The sequence below is a fragment of the Mixophyes fleayi genome, chromosome 2 (assembly GCF_038048845.1).
Source record: "Mixophyes fleayi isolate aMixFle1 chromosome 2, aMixFle1.hap1, whole genome shotgun sequence".
Lineage (NCBI taxonomy): Eukaryota > Metazoa > Chordata > Amphibia > Anura > Limnodynastidae > Mixophyes > Mixophyes fleayi.
The window spans coordinates 215721617-215740610 of NC_134403.1; the positions used below are offsets into that span (position 1 = coordinate 215721617).

An 18994-nucleotide genomic window follows, 5' to 3' on the forward strand; every position below is an offset into this window, starting at 1 on the left:
GATAAATATGCTATTTCCCCATCTCCTGAACATGGCTACAGAAGTACCTGAGTCCGTGGATAAAACCTTTCAGAAATACTTTTGCAACAAATCCCCTTTTTTCCAAATAGACCACATTCCTAAGCCCCTATGACCACAGAAAAAATTAACTTTGTCCAATGTCGAAAATGATTATTTAAGAGTTCTCTATGAGATGATGCATTCTGATGTCTGATAGATGCAGCTTACAACTCAATTCATTTCAAGTACCCAATGCAAAGAATAAAACAAAAGAAAGGAGCAGAAATCTAGCAGAAGTGGACAGAGATGTAACCAAATCAGGATTAAAGCAAAAAGCTCAAAAGCTAGGGGTGCAGCTCAAATCTTTTTCTTATTGATTTAAAGTATAGATGCTCACTGACCCCCCTGTTTTGGTTTTGGTTTTGGTTTTGGATCTGGATTACCATCGTGTTTTGGTTTTGGTTTTGCCAAACCGCCCTTGCGTGTTTTGGTTTTGTTTGGTTTTGTTTTGTTATTTTTGGAAAAAATACTATTTTTTGGTCTAAAATAATCTAATTTAGTGCTCCACCTGTTTCTTGGATAAGTGAGGTAATTCTAAAGCTAATAAATGATGAAAAAAACTGTTTAATCCCTGGTAGGCTGTCCTTAATTCTAACACTTGCCTGAAAATTATACAGACAAACCTGGTTGTCTTCCTCCTTCATCTTTGACTATTGGCAATGTAGCCATCGTCTTTGGGTGTATATTACACCCTTCACTTGTAGATAAATGGGAAAAAATCAGCCTGCATTGACTGTACGTTAAATAGAAATGGCCAAAGGCAGTTTGGTGTCAGTCTCTCAGTCTCTATACCCCTTCCGCCCCCCCTCCACTTATAGTTAAATAGAAAAAAAGCAGCCTGCATAGACTGAACAATATAAAAATAAATGGACCAAGGTAGTTTGGTGGCTGTCTATGACCCCTGCCCCCTCCACTTGTAGTTAAATAGAAGAAAAGCTGCATAGACTGTAGAATTAGAATATTAAAAGAAATGGACAAAGGCAATTTGGTATCTGTCTGCATCATCCTCATCAACATCCTCATTAGAGCCCTCATCGCCTACACAAATCTCCCCCTCATCCTCTTCTAATTCCAAAGTGGCATCCTCAATTGGTGTATCACCGGCTACACTCGGCCTGTTAAGGCACACATCAGCAGAACTGCTGAAAGGGCCCTTCTTTATGGGTGCACTAACAGAATGCTCGCGATTACACATATCACTGGTGGATGGACTCTCCACAGGGATTGGTGTCATGTCTGATTCTGAGCATACATTATCCTCTAAAGCCTTACTGTTTTCTTGCAGCTCGCCTTTCACACGTAACAGTAGTTGTGCACAACTTTTAGACTCCAAATTAGTTGGTCATGCTTGGTCACGAGTAGAGATGGGCGGGTCCGGTTCTCCGAGAACCGAACCCACCCGAACTTTGGGTATCCGAGTACCGAGCTGAGCAGCTCGGTACTCTCCCGCCAATTCCGAATCCAAATCGAGGCCGAACGTCATTGTGACGTCGTCGGATCTCGGGACTCGGTTCTCGCGATACTTCAACTTTATAAATACACGCCTCCACAGCAATCCATCGCCATTTGACAGAGGGAGAGAGCAGGGTGTAGTCATAGGCTAATTAGAGCAGGGACAGAGAAAGAATACAATATTGTTCTTGCAATTGCTCTAACCAAAATCGCTAGTGCAGAGAGGAGGATAGAGGTTTATTATTTTTTCTTCATATTTGGCACTCCCCAGCGCTTTTGGGTTGTCCCCCATAATTGTGCATTAATATTTCTGGCTGTCAAAAGTCATATCTGTCAGCAGTATCTACTCAATAAATGTTAGCACTCCTCAGTGTTTTTGGGGTGTCCTCTCTAATTGTGCATTAATATTTCTGGCTGTCAAAAGTCATATCTGTCAGCAGTATCTACTCAATAATTTTAAGCACTCCTCAGTGTTTTTGGGGTGTCCTCTCTAATTGTGCATTAATATTTCTGGCTGTCAAAAGTCATATCTGTCAGCAGTATCTACTCAATAATTTTAAGCACTCCTCAGTGTTTTTGGGGTGTCCTCTCTAATTGTGCATTAATATTTCTGGCTGTCAAAAGTCATATCTGTCAGCAGTATCTACTCAATAAATTTTAGCACTCCTCTGTGTTTTTGGGGTGTCCTCCCTAATTGTGCATTAATATTTCTGGCTGTCAAAAGTCATATCTGTCAGCAGTATCTACTCAATAAATGTTAGCACTCCTCAGTGTTTTTGGGGTGTCCTCTCTAATTGTGCATTAATATTTCTGGCTGTCAAAAGTCATATCTGTCAGCAGTATCTACTCAATAAATGTTAGCACTCCTCAGTGTTTTTGGGGTGTCCTCTCTAATTGTGCATTAATATTTCTGGCTGTCAAAAGTCATATCTGTCAGCAGTATCTACTCAATAAATGTTAGCACTCCTCAGTGTTTTTGGGGTGTCCTCTCTAATTGTGCATTAATATTTCTGGCTGTCAAAAGTCATATCTGTCAGCAGTATCTACTCAATAATTTTAAGCACTCCTCAGTGTTTTTGGGGTGTCCTCTCTAATTGTGCATTAATATTTCTGGCTGTCAAAAGTCATATCTGTCAGCAGTATCTACTCAATAATTTTAAGCACTCCTCAGTGTTTTTGGGGTGTCCTCCCTAATTGTGCATTAATATTTCTGGCTGTCAAAAGTCATATCTGTCAGCAGTATCTACTCAATAATTTTTAGCACTCCTCAGTGTTTTTGGGGTGTCCTCTCTAATTGTGCATTAATATTTCTGGCTGTCAAAAGTCATATCTGTCAGCAGTATCTACTCAATAAATTTTAGCACTCCTCTGTGTTTTTGGGGTGTCCTCCCTAATTGTGCATTAATATTTCTGGCTGTCAAAAGTCATATCTGTCAGCAGTATCTACTCAATAAATGTTAGCACTCCTCAGTGTTTTTGGGGTGTCCTCTCTAATTGTGCATTAATATTTCTGGCTGTCAAAAGTCATATCTGTCAGCAGTATCTACTCAATAATTTTAAGCACTCCTCAGTGTTTTTGGGGTGTCCTCTCTAATTGTGCATTAATATTTCTGGCTGTCAAAAGTCATATCTGTCAGCAGTATCTACTCAATAAATTTTAGCACTCCTCTGTGTTTTTGGGGTGTCCTCCCTAATTGTGCATTAATATTTCTGGCTGTCAAAAGTCATATCTGTCAGCAGTATCTACTCAATAAATGTTAGCACTCCTCAGTGTTTTTGGGGTGTCCTCTCTAATTGTGCATTAATATTTCTGGCTGTCAAAAGTCATATCTGTCAGCAGTATCTACTCAATAAATGTTAGCACTCCTCAGTGTTTTTGGGGTGTCCTCTCTAATTGTGCATTAATATTTCTGGCTGTCAAAAGTCATATCTGTCAGCAGTATCTACTCAATAAATGTTAGCACTCCTCAGTGTTTTTGGGGTGTCCTCTCTAATTGTGCATTAATATTTCTGGCTGTCAAAAGTCATATCTGTCAGCAGTATCTACTCAATAATTTTAAGCACTCCTCAGTGTTTTTGGGGTGTCCTCCCTAATTGTGCATTAATATTTCTGGCTGTCAAAAGTCATATCTGTCAGCAGTATCTACTCAATAATTTTTAGCACTCCTCAGTGGTTTGCGCTCAGAATGGATTCAAAGCAGTCCACATATGATCTAAATGAGCAACCAGGTTCTGTCACCAGTCCTGATGTTAGTGTTCCCAGTACGTCATCTGGCCAAGGCGATGTCAAACAACAGAGTGTTTTCAAATTAGTGCAAAAAACAAAAACCAAAAAAAAATTTACTGTATTGAAGCGAAAAAGAAGTGTAACTGAGCAAAAGTTAAGTGACGATAAAAAAAAAATTGCAAGCATGCCATTCTACACACGCAGTGGCAAAGAGAGAATGAGGCCTTCACCTTTGGCTATTAGTGGCAGATCCCAAAAAGTTACCCAGGCTACAATTGGTGCACAACTACTGTTACGCGTCAAAGCTGAGCTGCAAGATACCAGTGAGGCATTACAGGAGAATATTTGCTCTGATTCACAAATGACAACAATCCCTGTGGAGAGTCCATCCAACAGTGGGATGTCTAATCGTGAGCATTCTGCTGATGTGTGCCTTAATAGCCCGAGTGTAGCCGGTGATACCCAAATTGAGGATGCCACTTTGGAATTAGAAGAGGATGAGGGGGAGATTTGTGTAGGCGACGAGGGCGCTAATGATGATGTTGATGATTATGATGCAGACAGATACCAAATTGCCTTTCTCAATTTCTATTTATATTCTAGATTATATAACGGCTGAATAGTTTTCTATTTTACTCCTAGTGGAGAGAGGATCTGATGCAGACAGATACCAAACTGCCTTTGTCCATTTCAATTTATATTGTACAGTCTATAATGGCTGAATTTTTTAGTATTTTATACAAGTGGAGGGGGGGCTAGAGAGACAGAAACCAAACTGGCTTTCTCCATGTCAATTAATATTGTACAGTCTATAATGGCTGAATTTTTTGGTATTTTATACAAGTGGAGGGGGGCCTAGAGAGACAGAGTGACCCCAAACTGTCTTTCTCCATGTCAATTAATATTGTACAGTCTATAATGGCTGAATTTTTTAGTATTTTATACAAGTGGAGGGGGGCCTAGAGAGACAGAAACCAAACTGGCTTTCTCCATGTCAATTAATATTGTACAGTCTATAATGGCTGAATTTTTTGCTATTTTATACAAGTGGAGGGGGGCCTTGAGAGACAGAAAGCAAACTGGCTTTTTCCATTTCTTTACATATTTAACTATAAGTGTAGGGTGTAATATACATTCAAAGACGATGGCTGCATTGCCAATATGCATAGATGGAGAGGAAGACAATCTGTTTTGTGTGTAGAATAGGCCTACCAACGAAGAATTAAACTGTTTTTTTGGATGATTTATTACCTCAACAATTAGATTACTTGTCTCTAAAACAGTTGGAGCACTAAATTGGGTTAATTTAGGCCCAAAAACATGGATTTTCCCAAAAAATAGCAAAACAAAACCAAACAAAACCAAAACCAAAACCAAAACACGCAATGGCGGTTTTGCAAAACCAAAACCAAAACCAAAACACGACGGTAATCCAGATCCAAAACCGAATCCAAAACCAAAACACGGGGGTCAGTGACCATCTCTAGTCACGAGTGACCATACAAGAAGAAAGTTCAGTAACATTTTTTGATCTGCCACTAATAGAGAAAGGCGCTGTGTGTGTAGAATGGCATGTTGGCAATTTTTTTTTTATCAGCACTTAACTTTTCCTCAGTTACACTACTTTTTCACTTTTTTTGCAATTTTTTTTGGTGTGTTTTTTTTTTACCTGATTTAAAAAGACTATGTACTTTAACATAGGCTTTACCAGATGACGTACTGGGAACACTACCATCAGGACTGGTGCCAGCACCTGCTTGCTGATTCTGCTCATATGTGGACTGCTTTGAATCCATTTTAATGAGCCCAAAGCACTTGTAGTGCAATTTTTTTTATAGATACTGCTGATAAATATGACTTTTGACAGCCAGAAAAATTAGTGTTTCACATTGGGGAATATGGGACACCCCAAAGCACTTGTAGTGCAATAAATTGTAGAAATACTGCTGCTAAATATGACTTTTGACAGACAAAAAATTAATGTTTCACACTGTGGAATATGGGACACCCCAAAGCACTTGTAGTGCAAGAAATCGTATAGATACTGCTGATAAATATCACTTTTGACAGCCAGAAAAACTAGTGTTTCACACTGGGGAATATGGGACTTCACAAAGGTAGTCATTTGCTCAGACAAAATCAGACCACAGTGCCACTCAACAAAAGGTGCATATGAGAAGTGACCAGAAGAAGGTTACCAAGAAGTGAGCACTGGCCATCTTTGTTGGGAGCACAATTGTACTACTCTTGTAGTCAGGACAGACGTACAGCTACTTTGAAGCGTGGAGACTTGGATCACCACTGATGATGTTGATACAGACGTGTAAGAGGGATGAGTAGATACTGAAATAAACACTATTTTAACTTACCACCTTCTTTGGAGTATACTTCAGCTTGTGCTGGCATTCCTATGCAATCTTCGTACAAGGGGTACAATTTGACATTGTAAATCTGGAATGGTTGGATATTATCTGAAATTTAGAAAGAGAAACACAGTGTTGGGTATGCTAGACATAATGAGACAGAACATTCTAAGATATACGCTTCAAAAAATGGACGTAGATCTTTTATGCTGAAAGTATTCTCATTTTCATTATGCCATCATTTTCAGCAAAAGAAAATCATATTATTAAGACCAAATTTTTTTTTATATTCTATATTATTTAACTCATCAGCAAGTGTAGGGGCAAAGCGGGTATACAACATACTTGCCAATATTTAAGGCCAAAAACATTGGGACAATGTTGGCCGTGCCTTTTCCTGATCTGCCCAAATAACACACACATTGTCCATTGCCATGCCATCTAACAGCTAAAGTCTCTAGTTTTATTATTAATTTCCATATCAAAAAAATTGTGACTGTCCAGTGAAAATAAGGACTAGTGGTTTGGGATGCAAGTGTATGGAATCATTAGAATTAGACTGTAAATACTAAATGGGCTGTATAAAATATGAAGATAAGCTGTTTTACTACCACATATAGCCCTGCAGAATCATTCCCCGATCTATTGTCTCCTACACGCTACATGCTACATGCTACATTTCATTTTCTCACTTGCTATATTGTTGTACTGAAGGATATAACAGACTATATGTAATATGTATGTTATCTATTGTTTACCTATGCATACAGAATATTGACATTGTATTAAGTTGAGGCAGATATGTAACAATAAAGCCTAAGTGACTATTTACATTAATGCCACCTACTGTGTCTTACCGTGCAGAATTGAGGTGTTGCATCCTCCCAGCTCAGTTTTCCAGTTAATTCCACAATTATGCTCTTCAGTAGTTTTACACCACTCCAAAATATAGCTCTTAGCTGAAGCCTGCGGATCCCACTCAACTCGCAGGCTGTAATCATCATTGGAAGACACTTGCATTCTAGACACTGGAGCTCCTATAATGGTAAAGCCAAACAGTATAGTCTGCATTTTTATTGCTAAATTCATAGTGTCAGGCCTTTCGTCAAACACAGAATAAAGTGATGGACTGAATAATGAAAGCAGACAATTTTCTCATGGCCATCCCCATGCTGTGTGGACAACCTACACTACATGGCTTAGGGATCAGTAGATCTCTAGCTGGCAATGTTTACCAGGTGGGTAGCTCACTTTGCATTATATTTAGGATGCAACAAAATAATAGAAAACATCCAAAGAATCACATCAATTGAAGGGTGAGGGGTGGCTTAATTGGCTAACCGACGGATACACAGGACTGATAAAGCCAAAGAAAAACAAGGTTGCATGAATAAAGTGAAATTGTAGCATATTTTCCTGGTGCTTACAGGTAATTTACAAATATAGAATATTGTATAAATTTGTGGTTAATTCTACTTAAATAAAAATATACATGTTTCCGCTAATTTTCAGAGCATGATCATTCTTGAGAAAATCAATTATGATTTTTAGATGAAAAGGTCTATTATAGAGTATCTGCTGTAGAGTTTGTAATTCTTTTTGGCCAAGTATAGTACAAGTGAATGTGGAGGCCCAATTTCATAAATGGACTCAACAGCGCAGACAAATTGGGAGACCTAGTATTCAGTTGGGAAAAAAAATTTAAATAACTTTTTGGAAAGCTTTATATCATGATTACACAATGGGCCAGAAATAGTCCTGGATTTGTTTAACAATCTTCTTACCATTCCTGGCAGCCAAAGATATCTCTGTTGCTGGAGAAGCTCCCGCTGTATTGTAAGCCCATATAAATGCTCTCTTTATTCCATTGGGCAGGAAGAAAGTGCAGTTAAGAGCAGTTGTGTTGCACATAATAGTGTCTCTCTGATGTAGGCCAGAGGACTTCTTCACAATGTACCAGAGTTGTTTTGCGTTGGCCTCTTCTCTGTTCAATGGCTATGGAAATGAGCATACCTTATTGGGATATGTTGCGCTGTAGCAAACAAATGACAAGACCACTTAAAAGGTCACTGTGCTAGGTGTCAATTCCCAGTGCATTGATGTATATATGACAGTTTCTGACCCTGAGATCACTACAAGTCTTGAACCATAATCATATAAATTTGCTAAAAAATAATCAGAACAAATTATGCTAATTTACCCCAATCCAGGTATTTTATTAATAGCAAGGTAAAAACATAATGCCCCCCCCCCCCCCCACAAACACATTTATATTAATTATTGATTCATATAATAAGGGGGACTGAATTGGTTTTGGTTTAGACCCTGACAGATCTCAAGGTTGGTCATACTTGATGATTCCACATTGGTAGTTAAGCCACAGTCAATTTTCTGGGGTTAGTATATAAAATAGCTTTCCAGAGCACACACCTGTGCCCCAAGTGTTATATTAGCACATGGCCTCTCAATGAAAAGCTTACTTTACAAAACATGAGCATGTGTAAAAATCCAGTCTGTTTTCGTTTGTTGCACCCAGCAAAAAAAAAGTTCTTGACACTACTTCAGTGAAACTCCCATTTATGCATTTTAATATTAGAATCACTAAGTCAACTTTTTTGGACTACTAAGCTCTGTGGTTTTGCAGTACCTTCCATAGTAGCTGAATTTTCACTGCACTGTCAGGTGTAGCCTCCAGCATCCTCCACCAAGTCACTAAATTACCCGTTGGAACTAAAAAAAAATAACATAGCATTGAATTAAAAACATTTGTATTTAAGTAAGTCAGCTTAAAGGCATTCAGTGTGTTCATGCAGACTAAACGTAAACTGGAGAGCAAACAGGAAACTTTCTTATAACTTTCTTAGAAAGCAATCTTCTGGAAGAGTTTAGAATGATATATTTTTAACTTTCACGATCCATAAACAAATATATAATCCTAAATCAAATTTTAATGTAAATACAAAATATTCGCTTATTAGACTGATCTAATCTATATTGGTTAATGACAGCACATAAGAAAGCCCTTGAGTAATATGTGTTAACAGTCTGGATGAGCTCTGTAGTGATGGACTATATACAGTATAGTAGAAACACATAAGAGATCCCTTGTGTGATACTGAATATATATCAGGTATTACTCAGTATCACCCAAGGGGTTTATCAATCTATAAATTGCTATTATTCTAAGACAATTTAAATTCTCGTAGTTAGTTGTACTGTGTTTAAAAATAAAGCAATTTGTACATTTGCAAACAATCTATGAAAAAATGCTGGTAAATTGACTACTACTATGGATATATACGGGATGTTCCATAAGTATGGAAATATCCTTTTAGAACATGTTAAAAATTAGAGTTGCATCGAAGATGTCCGACTTCAAGATAGCCGCCATACTGGCCACATACCCTAAAAAGTTACCACCACACTCAGATCAAATGTGTAGACGCTGGATTAATATTTCCTTACTCATTCTCATTTTAAAAGAGTTTTTCCACACTTATGGCCCACCCTGTATTTCAGATATGTGTAGATGAAAAACACTTTTTTTTTTTCCTATGTTCCTATGTAGTCTGTGTGTAAATCCATATTTGTATCAGTTTCAAGCACTTACCTCTGTCTACAGTGGTCAGGCTGGTTGTTGGTCCCCACTCACTCCATTGCCCTGTTAGTGTTTTACGGATGCAACGAATTTGGAAGCTATAGTTTGTAGCAGCTATCAGGCCGCACTGTGTTCTCTCTTTCACACTAATAGTTGCCTCTTCAGCCTGAGGATGGACAATAGCACACACCGAGGATGGCATTTTAATAACGGGTTTCTACTAATGATTATAATTTATAATAAACAAAATATACCATGTGTTATTAAAGAAAAGTTATATCTAATATTATATTAAGTATATTATTACTATTTGATTATTACTAATTCTATTACTCTAGTAAATAAGACAGGCCATGTTCTTATGTATTTCTATATTGCAAGATAAACGTGCTTGAAAGGTACGTTTATTCATATATGTTTGGGGAAAAAGCTTTTTTACCACTTCATATATCATTCAATTCATTAATAGAGTGGTTAGAATTAAACTCAAGGAGTTGGGCTGGGCAGGAGGGGCTTAATTAAACCTTGTAGAAATTGATAAGATGGTCTTGCCAAAAACAAGCAATAAGATTTTCCCATTTTCAAGTGCTATTTAGAAACAAAGTATTGGTAGTTAGAGGCAGCAAAAACTTTTTATTTTCCACTAGTGTTCATAAATGTCCCTCACTATCTCCAGTCCAAATCCAATTAGAGTATTTCCTGCACCTACAGGACATTATTCATCTACGTTTGCTTGTATCCAACAACCATGGATGTCTAACCAAGGAACTACTGTAACAATGGTTTGCACAGAATCTTGACACATGATCTACTCATTGTTTTGTGCTTTGCAGATCATGTTAGCATTTGATATTTTTCTGATAAATATCAACATTTACGGGAGATCCTATGACTTACCTTGACCCACTCCATCTGATATTCACTTTTGTAGCGCATCTCACATCTCAAGTGTTTTAGAAACTCAGCTTTTTCTCCATTTGTCCATCTCAAACTAACACAGTCCTCATAAGGTACTGCGTCTTTAATGATGATGGGGTCAAGCTTCACTGAAACACAAAGTACACATCAACTTTAGAAGATGCCATTTCATGCTGCATTCGTTCAATCCAGTGGCAGGGACTGGCTGGCAAATTTTAGCCTAAGGAGTGAAACTTGGTTCAGCAGCCTATAAGGAGCATTTTAAAAGAAAAAATTCAGGTTGCCCAGTGGCCAGCAATGGCTGGAGAATACAACAGTATTAGGTTCCAGACCAGGGGCATGTTGGGCTGAGCGGCAGGGGGCATCTGCCGCCCAGGCCAGTCCCATAGTGGGCTACTATGGCCTGTGCCACTGGGCCATCTGTATATTTTTTTCCTTTTAAATGTTCCTAATAGGCTGCTGAGTCGAGTCTTGACCCCGGGCTAAAATTTGACAGCCCTCCCCTCTTCTGGATATTGCGAAAGATGGGAAGTTCATGGTAGGACCACATCCAAGCTGATGTTATGCATTATATACAAAGCAAAAGTTTCCCTACTTAAAAATACACTGTTCAATGAAGAGATAACATTGCTTAGTAAGTTATATGTCTTGTTACATTGCTGAAAAGTGATGACACTTAGGGCCTGAGTCATTAAGGAAATTAAGGCAAATAAAGGAGTAAATGTTCTCCAGAACAAACCATGTTACAATGCAAGGGGTGTAAATTAGTTTATTATTTTGCACATAAGTTAAATACTGGCTGTTTTTTTCATGTAGGATACTAAATAAATACTTGATAGCTTTACATTTACACTGAAATTTAAAGTTGATCTAGGACATGTCCTATCCCAAATATAAATCTGTCCTCACATTTTAAATTGACCTTCCCCTCCAATGCAACATGGTTTTGCCCAGGTGCAAAGTTACTCCTTTTTAGGCTTTTCTCTCCTTAATGATTTAGGCCCTTAGAGTGTACCTTTGACATAAAACCATTCATAACTTGGGGTCAATATAAGATCCATCTCATATGAGCATCAAAAACACATATTAAGCACAAATTCAAGTTTTTTAAAATATGTGTGTAGAATATGTGAATGGGCCAACACACATATTTAAAGCTTTATATGCATTCTTCCAAATCTGGAATGATAAGTGTCCAAATCCTACCATTACAAGGATGCATGTTACATTTTATATTATATTGCATTGTCAGGTGCACAGTAGCCATGTCATGAGAATGTTAACTGTTATAATAAATGCACACAATTTAATGTGTATTTTTTGAAAAACACACATAATTGTGCACACACACATCCATATTAAACAACAAGGGGATCTGAAGAAATGTCTCTTGTTGAATTGTGGTATAGGTATACTCTGCATATACATCAATTGCCATATTGAGGCACACACAAAACGCTGCAAGATACGAACAATACATATGTGGAATATAAAGTTCACAGATTAAAAAAGTATTATTAAATACATTAACACCTGTCATTAAAGAAAAAACATTTAAAAATAAGTTTGTTTGATTTTTTCCCCTATGAAAGCCATGTTTCATAATGTTAATATCTACTGTACAGAAAATGCTTTTTTGAATTTGCTCTCAATTGCACACACATGTTCTAGCGGGCGTATGGCCCCATCATCACTATCACTCAACACCTACAGCTACTTTGTAGCTGAATATGGCTGAAAATCACGTACCTGAGCGATGCCCTGAACTTGAATCAGACAACTGTGCTCAAACTTGACACGCCCTTAGTGTACATTCCCTCACCCGTTCCTCCCATTAAATGATAGGCTGTCCTTTGCAATCGAAGATGAATTGGATGTATTTGGATGTGGTGGCTAACCCGCAGCTCCTGAGCCATGTGCAGCTCTTTGAAATGTTAAATATGGCTCTTGACTACAGGTGCTCTTGGTGGCTGGTTGCCGGGAGGGACAAATTGGCCCCCACCTGACTTATTCGCTGCTTTGTAGTAAGCAGTGAATAAGATTGACTGGGAACAACCAACTTCCGCATAACGTGATGTCTTCTGCGCAATGCAGGGTGGTCACGGACAACAACCAATCAGAGGAGGAGGAAGGAGTGCATTGTCTTCTTCCTCCTCCTGAATTGAAGAGTCTGCAGGCTTCAGCTGTACAGTTAAGTGAGGGAGTTGTGAGAAGGGGTATGGGGGAGACACGAGAGTCACGTGGAGAGGTTTGATGGTCATATGGGGAATAGCTGATGGGTATGTAGGGGGCATGTGAGTTGGTCTGATGGCATGAAGGGAGGTCTGATGGTTATGTGAAGAGGTCTGAGTGGCATTGAAGTATCTATAGATGTTTTTTGTCTCTTAGTCTCTGACTGCTTGGCCACAGAACACAAGAATGATGTCCAATGGCCATTGACGTCGGAAGAAGGCTATCTCCAGACTATACAGGATTTTCTCTCAGTCCAGGTGACGGGGTGAGGAGGAACAACCTTAGAGAAGCAGGAACTCTCAGAACTTTTTGAAATGAAAGTTAGCAACATACTCTCACAATGTTCCCAACCCCTCAAGGAAAAGGGCAGGACTTCCCAACAATGTTCATTACCCACCCAACTATAATGCATTCAAAATGGTGGTGCACTACTGAGAAAGTACAGTAATGTAGTAGGTGACATTTTTGTGCCAGCAGTACCATGACAGATAGATAGATAGATAGATAGATAGATAGATAGATAGATAGATAGATATAGACATACCTTGATAAACTGGGATCATACACAGAGGGCAAGAGGTAGCAGACCCTAACTTATTTTTCACAGTAACCCATACTGCAAGTGGCTTGTAGTTATCAAAAAATTCACGTGGAATTTTACATGACATCTGACTCATTATGGAAGTGCAGTTATATTCACTATTCGTGGGCACCTCACAATGTTCTATGGAACTGGAAGTATTTACAAACCTATAAATAAAAAAAAGACATGCAAAGTTACAAGTGGGTGTTTTTTTGATAGAGAGTGAAGTTTCCCAATCTGTCGCCACATCACTTGCCTGGAACTTGATAGTGTGACGTGCGTCAATAAGCCAGAGTTTCTTTCAAGTTGCCATGTGCAGGCTACAATATTAGCTGTGAGGTTTATGAAACAGCTGAGGTTGGTGGGTGGAGTTGGTAAATCTGTAAAAATGTGTAATGATTATGAAGAGTTTTCTTGATGACAAAAGTAGAACCAAGGACAATAAACTCCTGGGGGTAAATGTATCAAGCTGAGAGTTTTCCAGCAGGCTTGAAAAGTGGAGATGTTGCCTATAGCAGATTCTAGCTGTCATTTTGTAGAATGTACTAAAGAAATGATAACTAGAATCTGATTGGTTTTTCAAACTCGTCAAAAAACTCTCAGCTTGATACATTTACCCCCTGATATCAAAATGCTGTGTTAGTAATACAATTTCATCACACCACTGTGCAAAGATTCGCACAGCTAGCAAACTTAAAAGCTTTAGAATCACAGCCACTGATTTGATATTTTCTCTTTTGATAGTGGCCATCATAAAGTTTATATTTTTCATATACAGATGAAGCAGAGTTTGTTTGGGTTCTAAATATGTTGGTGTTTGTGATGAGTGGAAAACCTGGAGTGGCACATGGGAAATCTGAAGGGTATTTTGGAGTAGATGTGCTGATCAATTCTAAGGACAAGAGGTGTATCTTTCTTTAATTAAATGTATGGTTTTAATGCTATCACTGAGATTAATGTGTACGTCTATTAAACTGTGGGTTTGGAAAAGTGGAAATGTTGCCTAGAGCAACCGATTGGATTCTAGCTGTCAATTTGTAGAATGTACTAAATAAATGATAACTAGAATTTGATTGGTTGCTATAGGCAACATCTCCACTTTTTCAAACCTGCAGTTTAGTAAATATACCCCGAAGAGTAATGTGCTGCCCTTTTTAGAGGGCTGCCCATGTGGCCCTTGAAGTGTACCAGAGTGTCCATTACTGACCAGAATGTTATAAACATTGCACATAATTTATATTCATAATACCTAGCTTTAGGGGGTTCCAGCTTCTATCCGTTGGGTGTGAATACAAATTAGCACAAAATGTACATATTGACTGTCTTTTGTTGGAACAAACCACTAAATTATGGCTATTATCGCTTGCCCACAGCTACATTTGCAAGTGGTACCTGTTTATTTTAATACCACACACTTCTCTATCTACAATGATTGTACAGTTGAAATGGATTTTCTGCTTACTTCACTGCATAGATTTTGGACTTATGCTATATGGCATTTTATAGGGCTGCTTGTATGGATTACATTTAATTAATGAAAAGTACAATAAAAATAGAAAACAATTTCAATTGTGTAGTTGATACCATTGATTCCTGAAAACATAATATTGTGTTCCATTTATCATGCATTAATGTGTATTTTTTAAAACGTTCAAATAAATTTAGTCCTGCTCAATGCATAAAAAGCTTATAAAATATCAAATGCATGTTTCTTTCAGCAGAATGATGTTTCATATGTCTTTCACACTTAAGAATCATTTTCTTGTATCATAAAGTTATATTTATATAAAAAAACAAAATCAGACTCACAGCCAGTACTAATAAGAATTTTATCCACCAATTGTAGCCCACTGCTGCTGTTGGCATAGCACTCAAGCAATCCTGTAGTCTTGTTAAAGCTATTGAAATATACAGAAGACGTTTTCTGATCATTACTGTACTGAGCGTTTGGGACAATATCACCGTCCAGTTTCCATATCACCTGCAATTTTTCCCTCCCAAAAACAGGGCAATAGGATGGACAGAAAGCCAACAGAGGTGAACCAAGCTGAATTGTGGAAGAAGATACAGTAATGTGACAAGACTGAACACCTGTCAAAAAAGAGCAAATGCATGATATTAATAAAATCATTATAAAAGAAAATGGAACTTTGCATATGCAGGGCCTGATTCATTTAGGAGCATAAATGCTGATATGTGTCCTATTTTGCATAAAATCAACCTGTGCACAGCGGCGGGCTGGGCTGGACAAAAAAAGATTATTTTGGGCCGGGCCCTATAGTCTGACTAGGTGGCTGGCCCCTCCCCCGGGACCAACCACCTTCTCCCGTTGGTCGCGGATCCTTTGATCCATCCCCCCTCCCTCACCACGTGACTGGTGCTGTCCCATGTGCGAAGAAGAGATTAAGAAACTACACGGCGCGCGGATGGAACCAGGTAAGTGAGGGGGGTGCGGTAGTAGTATGTTAATAGTGTGTGTCAGCATATGAATGTAGTGTGTGTGTGTGTGTGTGTGTTTGTGTGTGTGTGTCTGTGTGTGTGTCATAACAGCATATAAATGTAGTGTATGTGAGGGGGCAGCATATGAATGTAGTGTATGTGAGGGGGCAGCATATGAATGTAGTGTATGTGAGGGGGCAGCATAGGAATGTAGTGTATGTGAGGGGGCAGCATAGGAATGTAGCGTGTGTGAGGGGTCAGCATATGAATGTAGTGTGAGTGATGGGGCTAGTACATGAATTTAATGTAAGGGGGCCAGGGGCGGATCCAGAAGTTAATTGTACCGGGGGTGATTTAGGGGGGGCGATTTAGCCCCGCCCCCTTTTTGACACCTAAGGCTGCTGACGGCTGCACACTATGTGCAGATCCGTTCAGCAGAGAGAGTTAGGGAGAGAGTCCTGCCAGGCTGCTCTGATTGTGTCAATCACAATCACAATCAGAGCAGCCGGGCAGCACACTGTCACTGCTAAACGGATCTGCACATAGTGTGCAGCCGCCGGCAGCAAGCCCCTGCTAGGGGGGGCAATCGCCCCGATCGTCCCCCCCCCCCCCTGGATCCGCCACTGGAGGGGGCCAGGAAATGAATGTAGTGTGTGTGTGTTTGTGTTTGGGGGCAGTTTAGTAAATGAATGTAGTGTGTGTGAGGGAGGGGGGGAGTCTTAATATAATGTGGGACGTAGGCTATTAATTTAATTGTGGAGTGCAAGTGTGAGCTAATTATTGGGTGCTATTTCATTTGTGCGGTGATGATGGGGCAATTTAATTTAATAGTGGGGCCCATGAATTTATGATGGGGTAATTGGACCTGTATTTAATACTGGGGTGGTTTGGGAGCTATTAATTGATTGTGGGCTGCTTGGGGAAAATGAGGTCTATTTATTAGATGTGATTATGAATTTTTTAATGCCTGTGATTGTTGTGGGAATAGGTTATATTTGTTAAATGTAAATGCTATTTAACTTATTGCTGTGGCTGTTTGGTTGAAAGAAAATAGGTTTGTTTATTAAAAGGGAATACTGTCAGTTTAATGTTTAGGCTAGTTGGAGGAAAATAGATCTATTTACCAAATGTGAATATGATTATTTTAATGTTGGGCTGGAGGGAGGCCTAATTATAAAACGTGGGTGCTATTTTGATTTAACATTGGGGCAGGTTGGAGTTTTCTGAATTTCATGTACCCATTTTTTTCCAAATAGAGCGCCCAGGATCCAGACAAGCAGCAAATGATCTAAAGAAACCAGCAGTCACAGGTGGTGAAAGTGAAAAGAACAGTTAGGAGAGAGCAGGACAGTCTGCCACAGTTCTGAATCTGTTGGAGCAGTCCTGAATTTGGTTGACTGTCTCATTTAGTCAGGATTTGGTCTGACTGGAAGGACAGTTGGGAAGTATGTCTTGCTTCACACTGTACTACTCATGAAGGCAGAACTGTGTGCACCTAAATGTAGTGCCCACAGTATTGCCTGTGTATTTGTCTAAAATGATAACCATGTTATATCTTAGGGCACCCCTGTCTAAAGTACTCCAGGCCCCCCAGGGCCTTAATCCAGCTCTGGCCCAGGGTGTCAGATTGACACCTAGTGCTCTGCTCCACTTCCCAGTAGCTACATGAAAAAACAGTCAGTATTTAGCTTATGTGCAAAAACAGAATACTAATTTGCACCCCTTGCATTGTAACATGGTTTTGTCCAGGAGACTGAAATAGGATACCTCTTCATTTAAGATTTAATGAATCAGACCCTAGATTATTAACAAATGACATTCATTGAATTTATTTTTTTGGGCGTTGTTATGGTCATTTCTCCAGCTCCTTGTTGAATATGGACGTACGCATGCCCGATTTACATGTTTTTTTTAAAAAAACGCAATTTACGTTAGTTTTGTGTGCCTTAATGAATCAGGCCTGCAGTGTTTATCAAAGGCATACATAATAATACAAGAGGCATCTTTTTTCATTTTGTTTTTATTATCTACATTTTTTTTTTTAAATCCAGTATTTTTATTGAAATTTTTTAAGATATAAACATACTAAACAACAAAAAGAAAAGAAAAACAATCGCATACATATCAGAATTAAATGACGGAATTTACAAGATTACATTAAAGCATAATAATAATAATAAATGTGCTATATTCATTCAGGAACATACATCGTAAATGCTTATACATAAGTATGTTACACATGCAGGGTTTATTACATGGACTCAGATACTTATTATAAGAACTGCGGTAGCCATACATTTAAGTAGATAGAGCATCTGTACTAGATGACATAGGATAGAATGGAGACTCTAACCATCTGTACCATATATTCTCAAATTCCTTCAGAGCCTGTCTGCTAGTATAAACAAATCTCTCATGCCTTATGGTGGTATTGACCAGTGCCTTCCAATTTTTAACCGTGGGACTTGTCGGGGCCAACCACAGCCTCGCTATACACACCTTAGCCAACATCAATAACTGTGAAATGTACATTTTTGTCTACATTTTACTAGTAGAAATGTTTGTTAAACAGCTAAAAGTAGTGTAATAATTTTCAGACATCCTGGAGGAGACACTCTGTAACAGTAAGTCATGCTGCAGGCAAAGGATGAAGTTTCAATAAAAAAATATGCATTTCAGCTCAGAATCAGTTTTAATAGGCACACTGTAGTCTAAATAGAAAAACCTGATGGCACATCAATTCTGCAGTGAATTGATATCTCAGTAGTGAATACAATTCCCCCCACATATGTGTTATGGTATTAGCAGATAAAATAAGTAACTAATTCTCGATAGAATGTATCATGTTGAAGATGTGATAATTGTAACTAAATGCATAAACTGGCTTACCTTCTGGTATAAACAGAAGTAGCAGCACTTCCACCAGCAGGGCACCCTGGTCTTTTTGCATTTCTTCAGTAATGTTACCCCATAAACTGTCAGAGAGAAAAAATAAAACAATAATCTAAAGATTTACAAAGTAAAAATAACATACATAGAACCCCAGTTTTTGGAGCAGAGTGGCACAATATGTGATACACAATGTTACATAAAATATGTCACAAAAAGAGAAAAGTTAGGAT

The 18994-nt window shown here is 38.5% G+C and overlaps 1 protein-coding gene across 1 annotated transcript in view; it reads right to left on the reverse strand.

The window, feature by feature from the left end:
* Positions 1-18994, reverse strand: part of CSF3R (colony stimulating factor 3 receptor) — a 61100-nt gene that overhangs the window by 25452 nt on the left and 16654 nt on the right. Inside the window, exons 2-11 of the mRNA XM_075195443.1 lie at positions 18762-18847; positions 15243-15524; positions 13690-13813; positions 13395-13600; positions 10598-10746; positions 9713-9866; positions 8750-8832; positions 7887-8097; positions 6960-7139; positions 6109-6210 (exon numbers count right to left, since the gene is read on the reverse strand). Of these exons, the coding sequence (XP_075051544.1) occupies positions 6109-6210; positions 6960-7139; positions 7887-8097; positions 8750-8832; positions 9713-9866; positions 10598-10746; positions 13395-13600; positions 13690-13813; positions 15243-15524; positions 18762-18822 (1552 nt within the window). The 5' untranslated portion in view covers positions 18823-18847. The remainder of the gene's footprint in view (positions 1-6108; positions 6211-6959; positions 7140-7886; positions 8098-8749; positions 8833-9712; positions 9867-10597; positions 10747-13394; positions 13601-13689; positions 13814-15242; positions 15525-18761; positions 18848-18994) is intronic.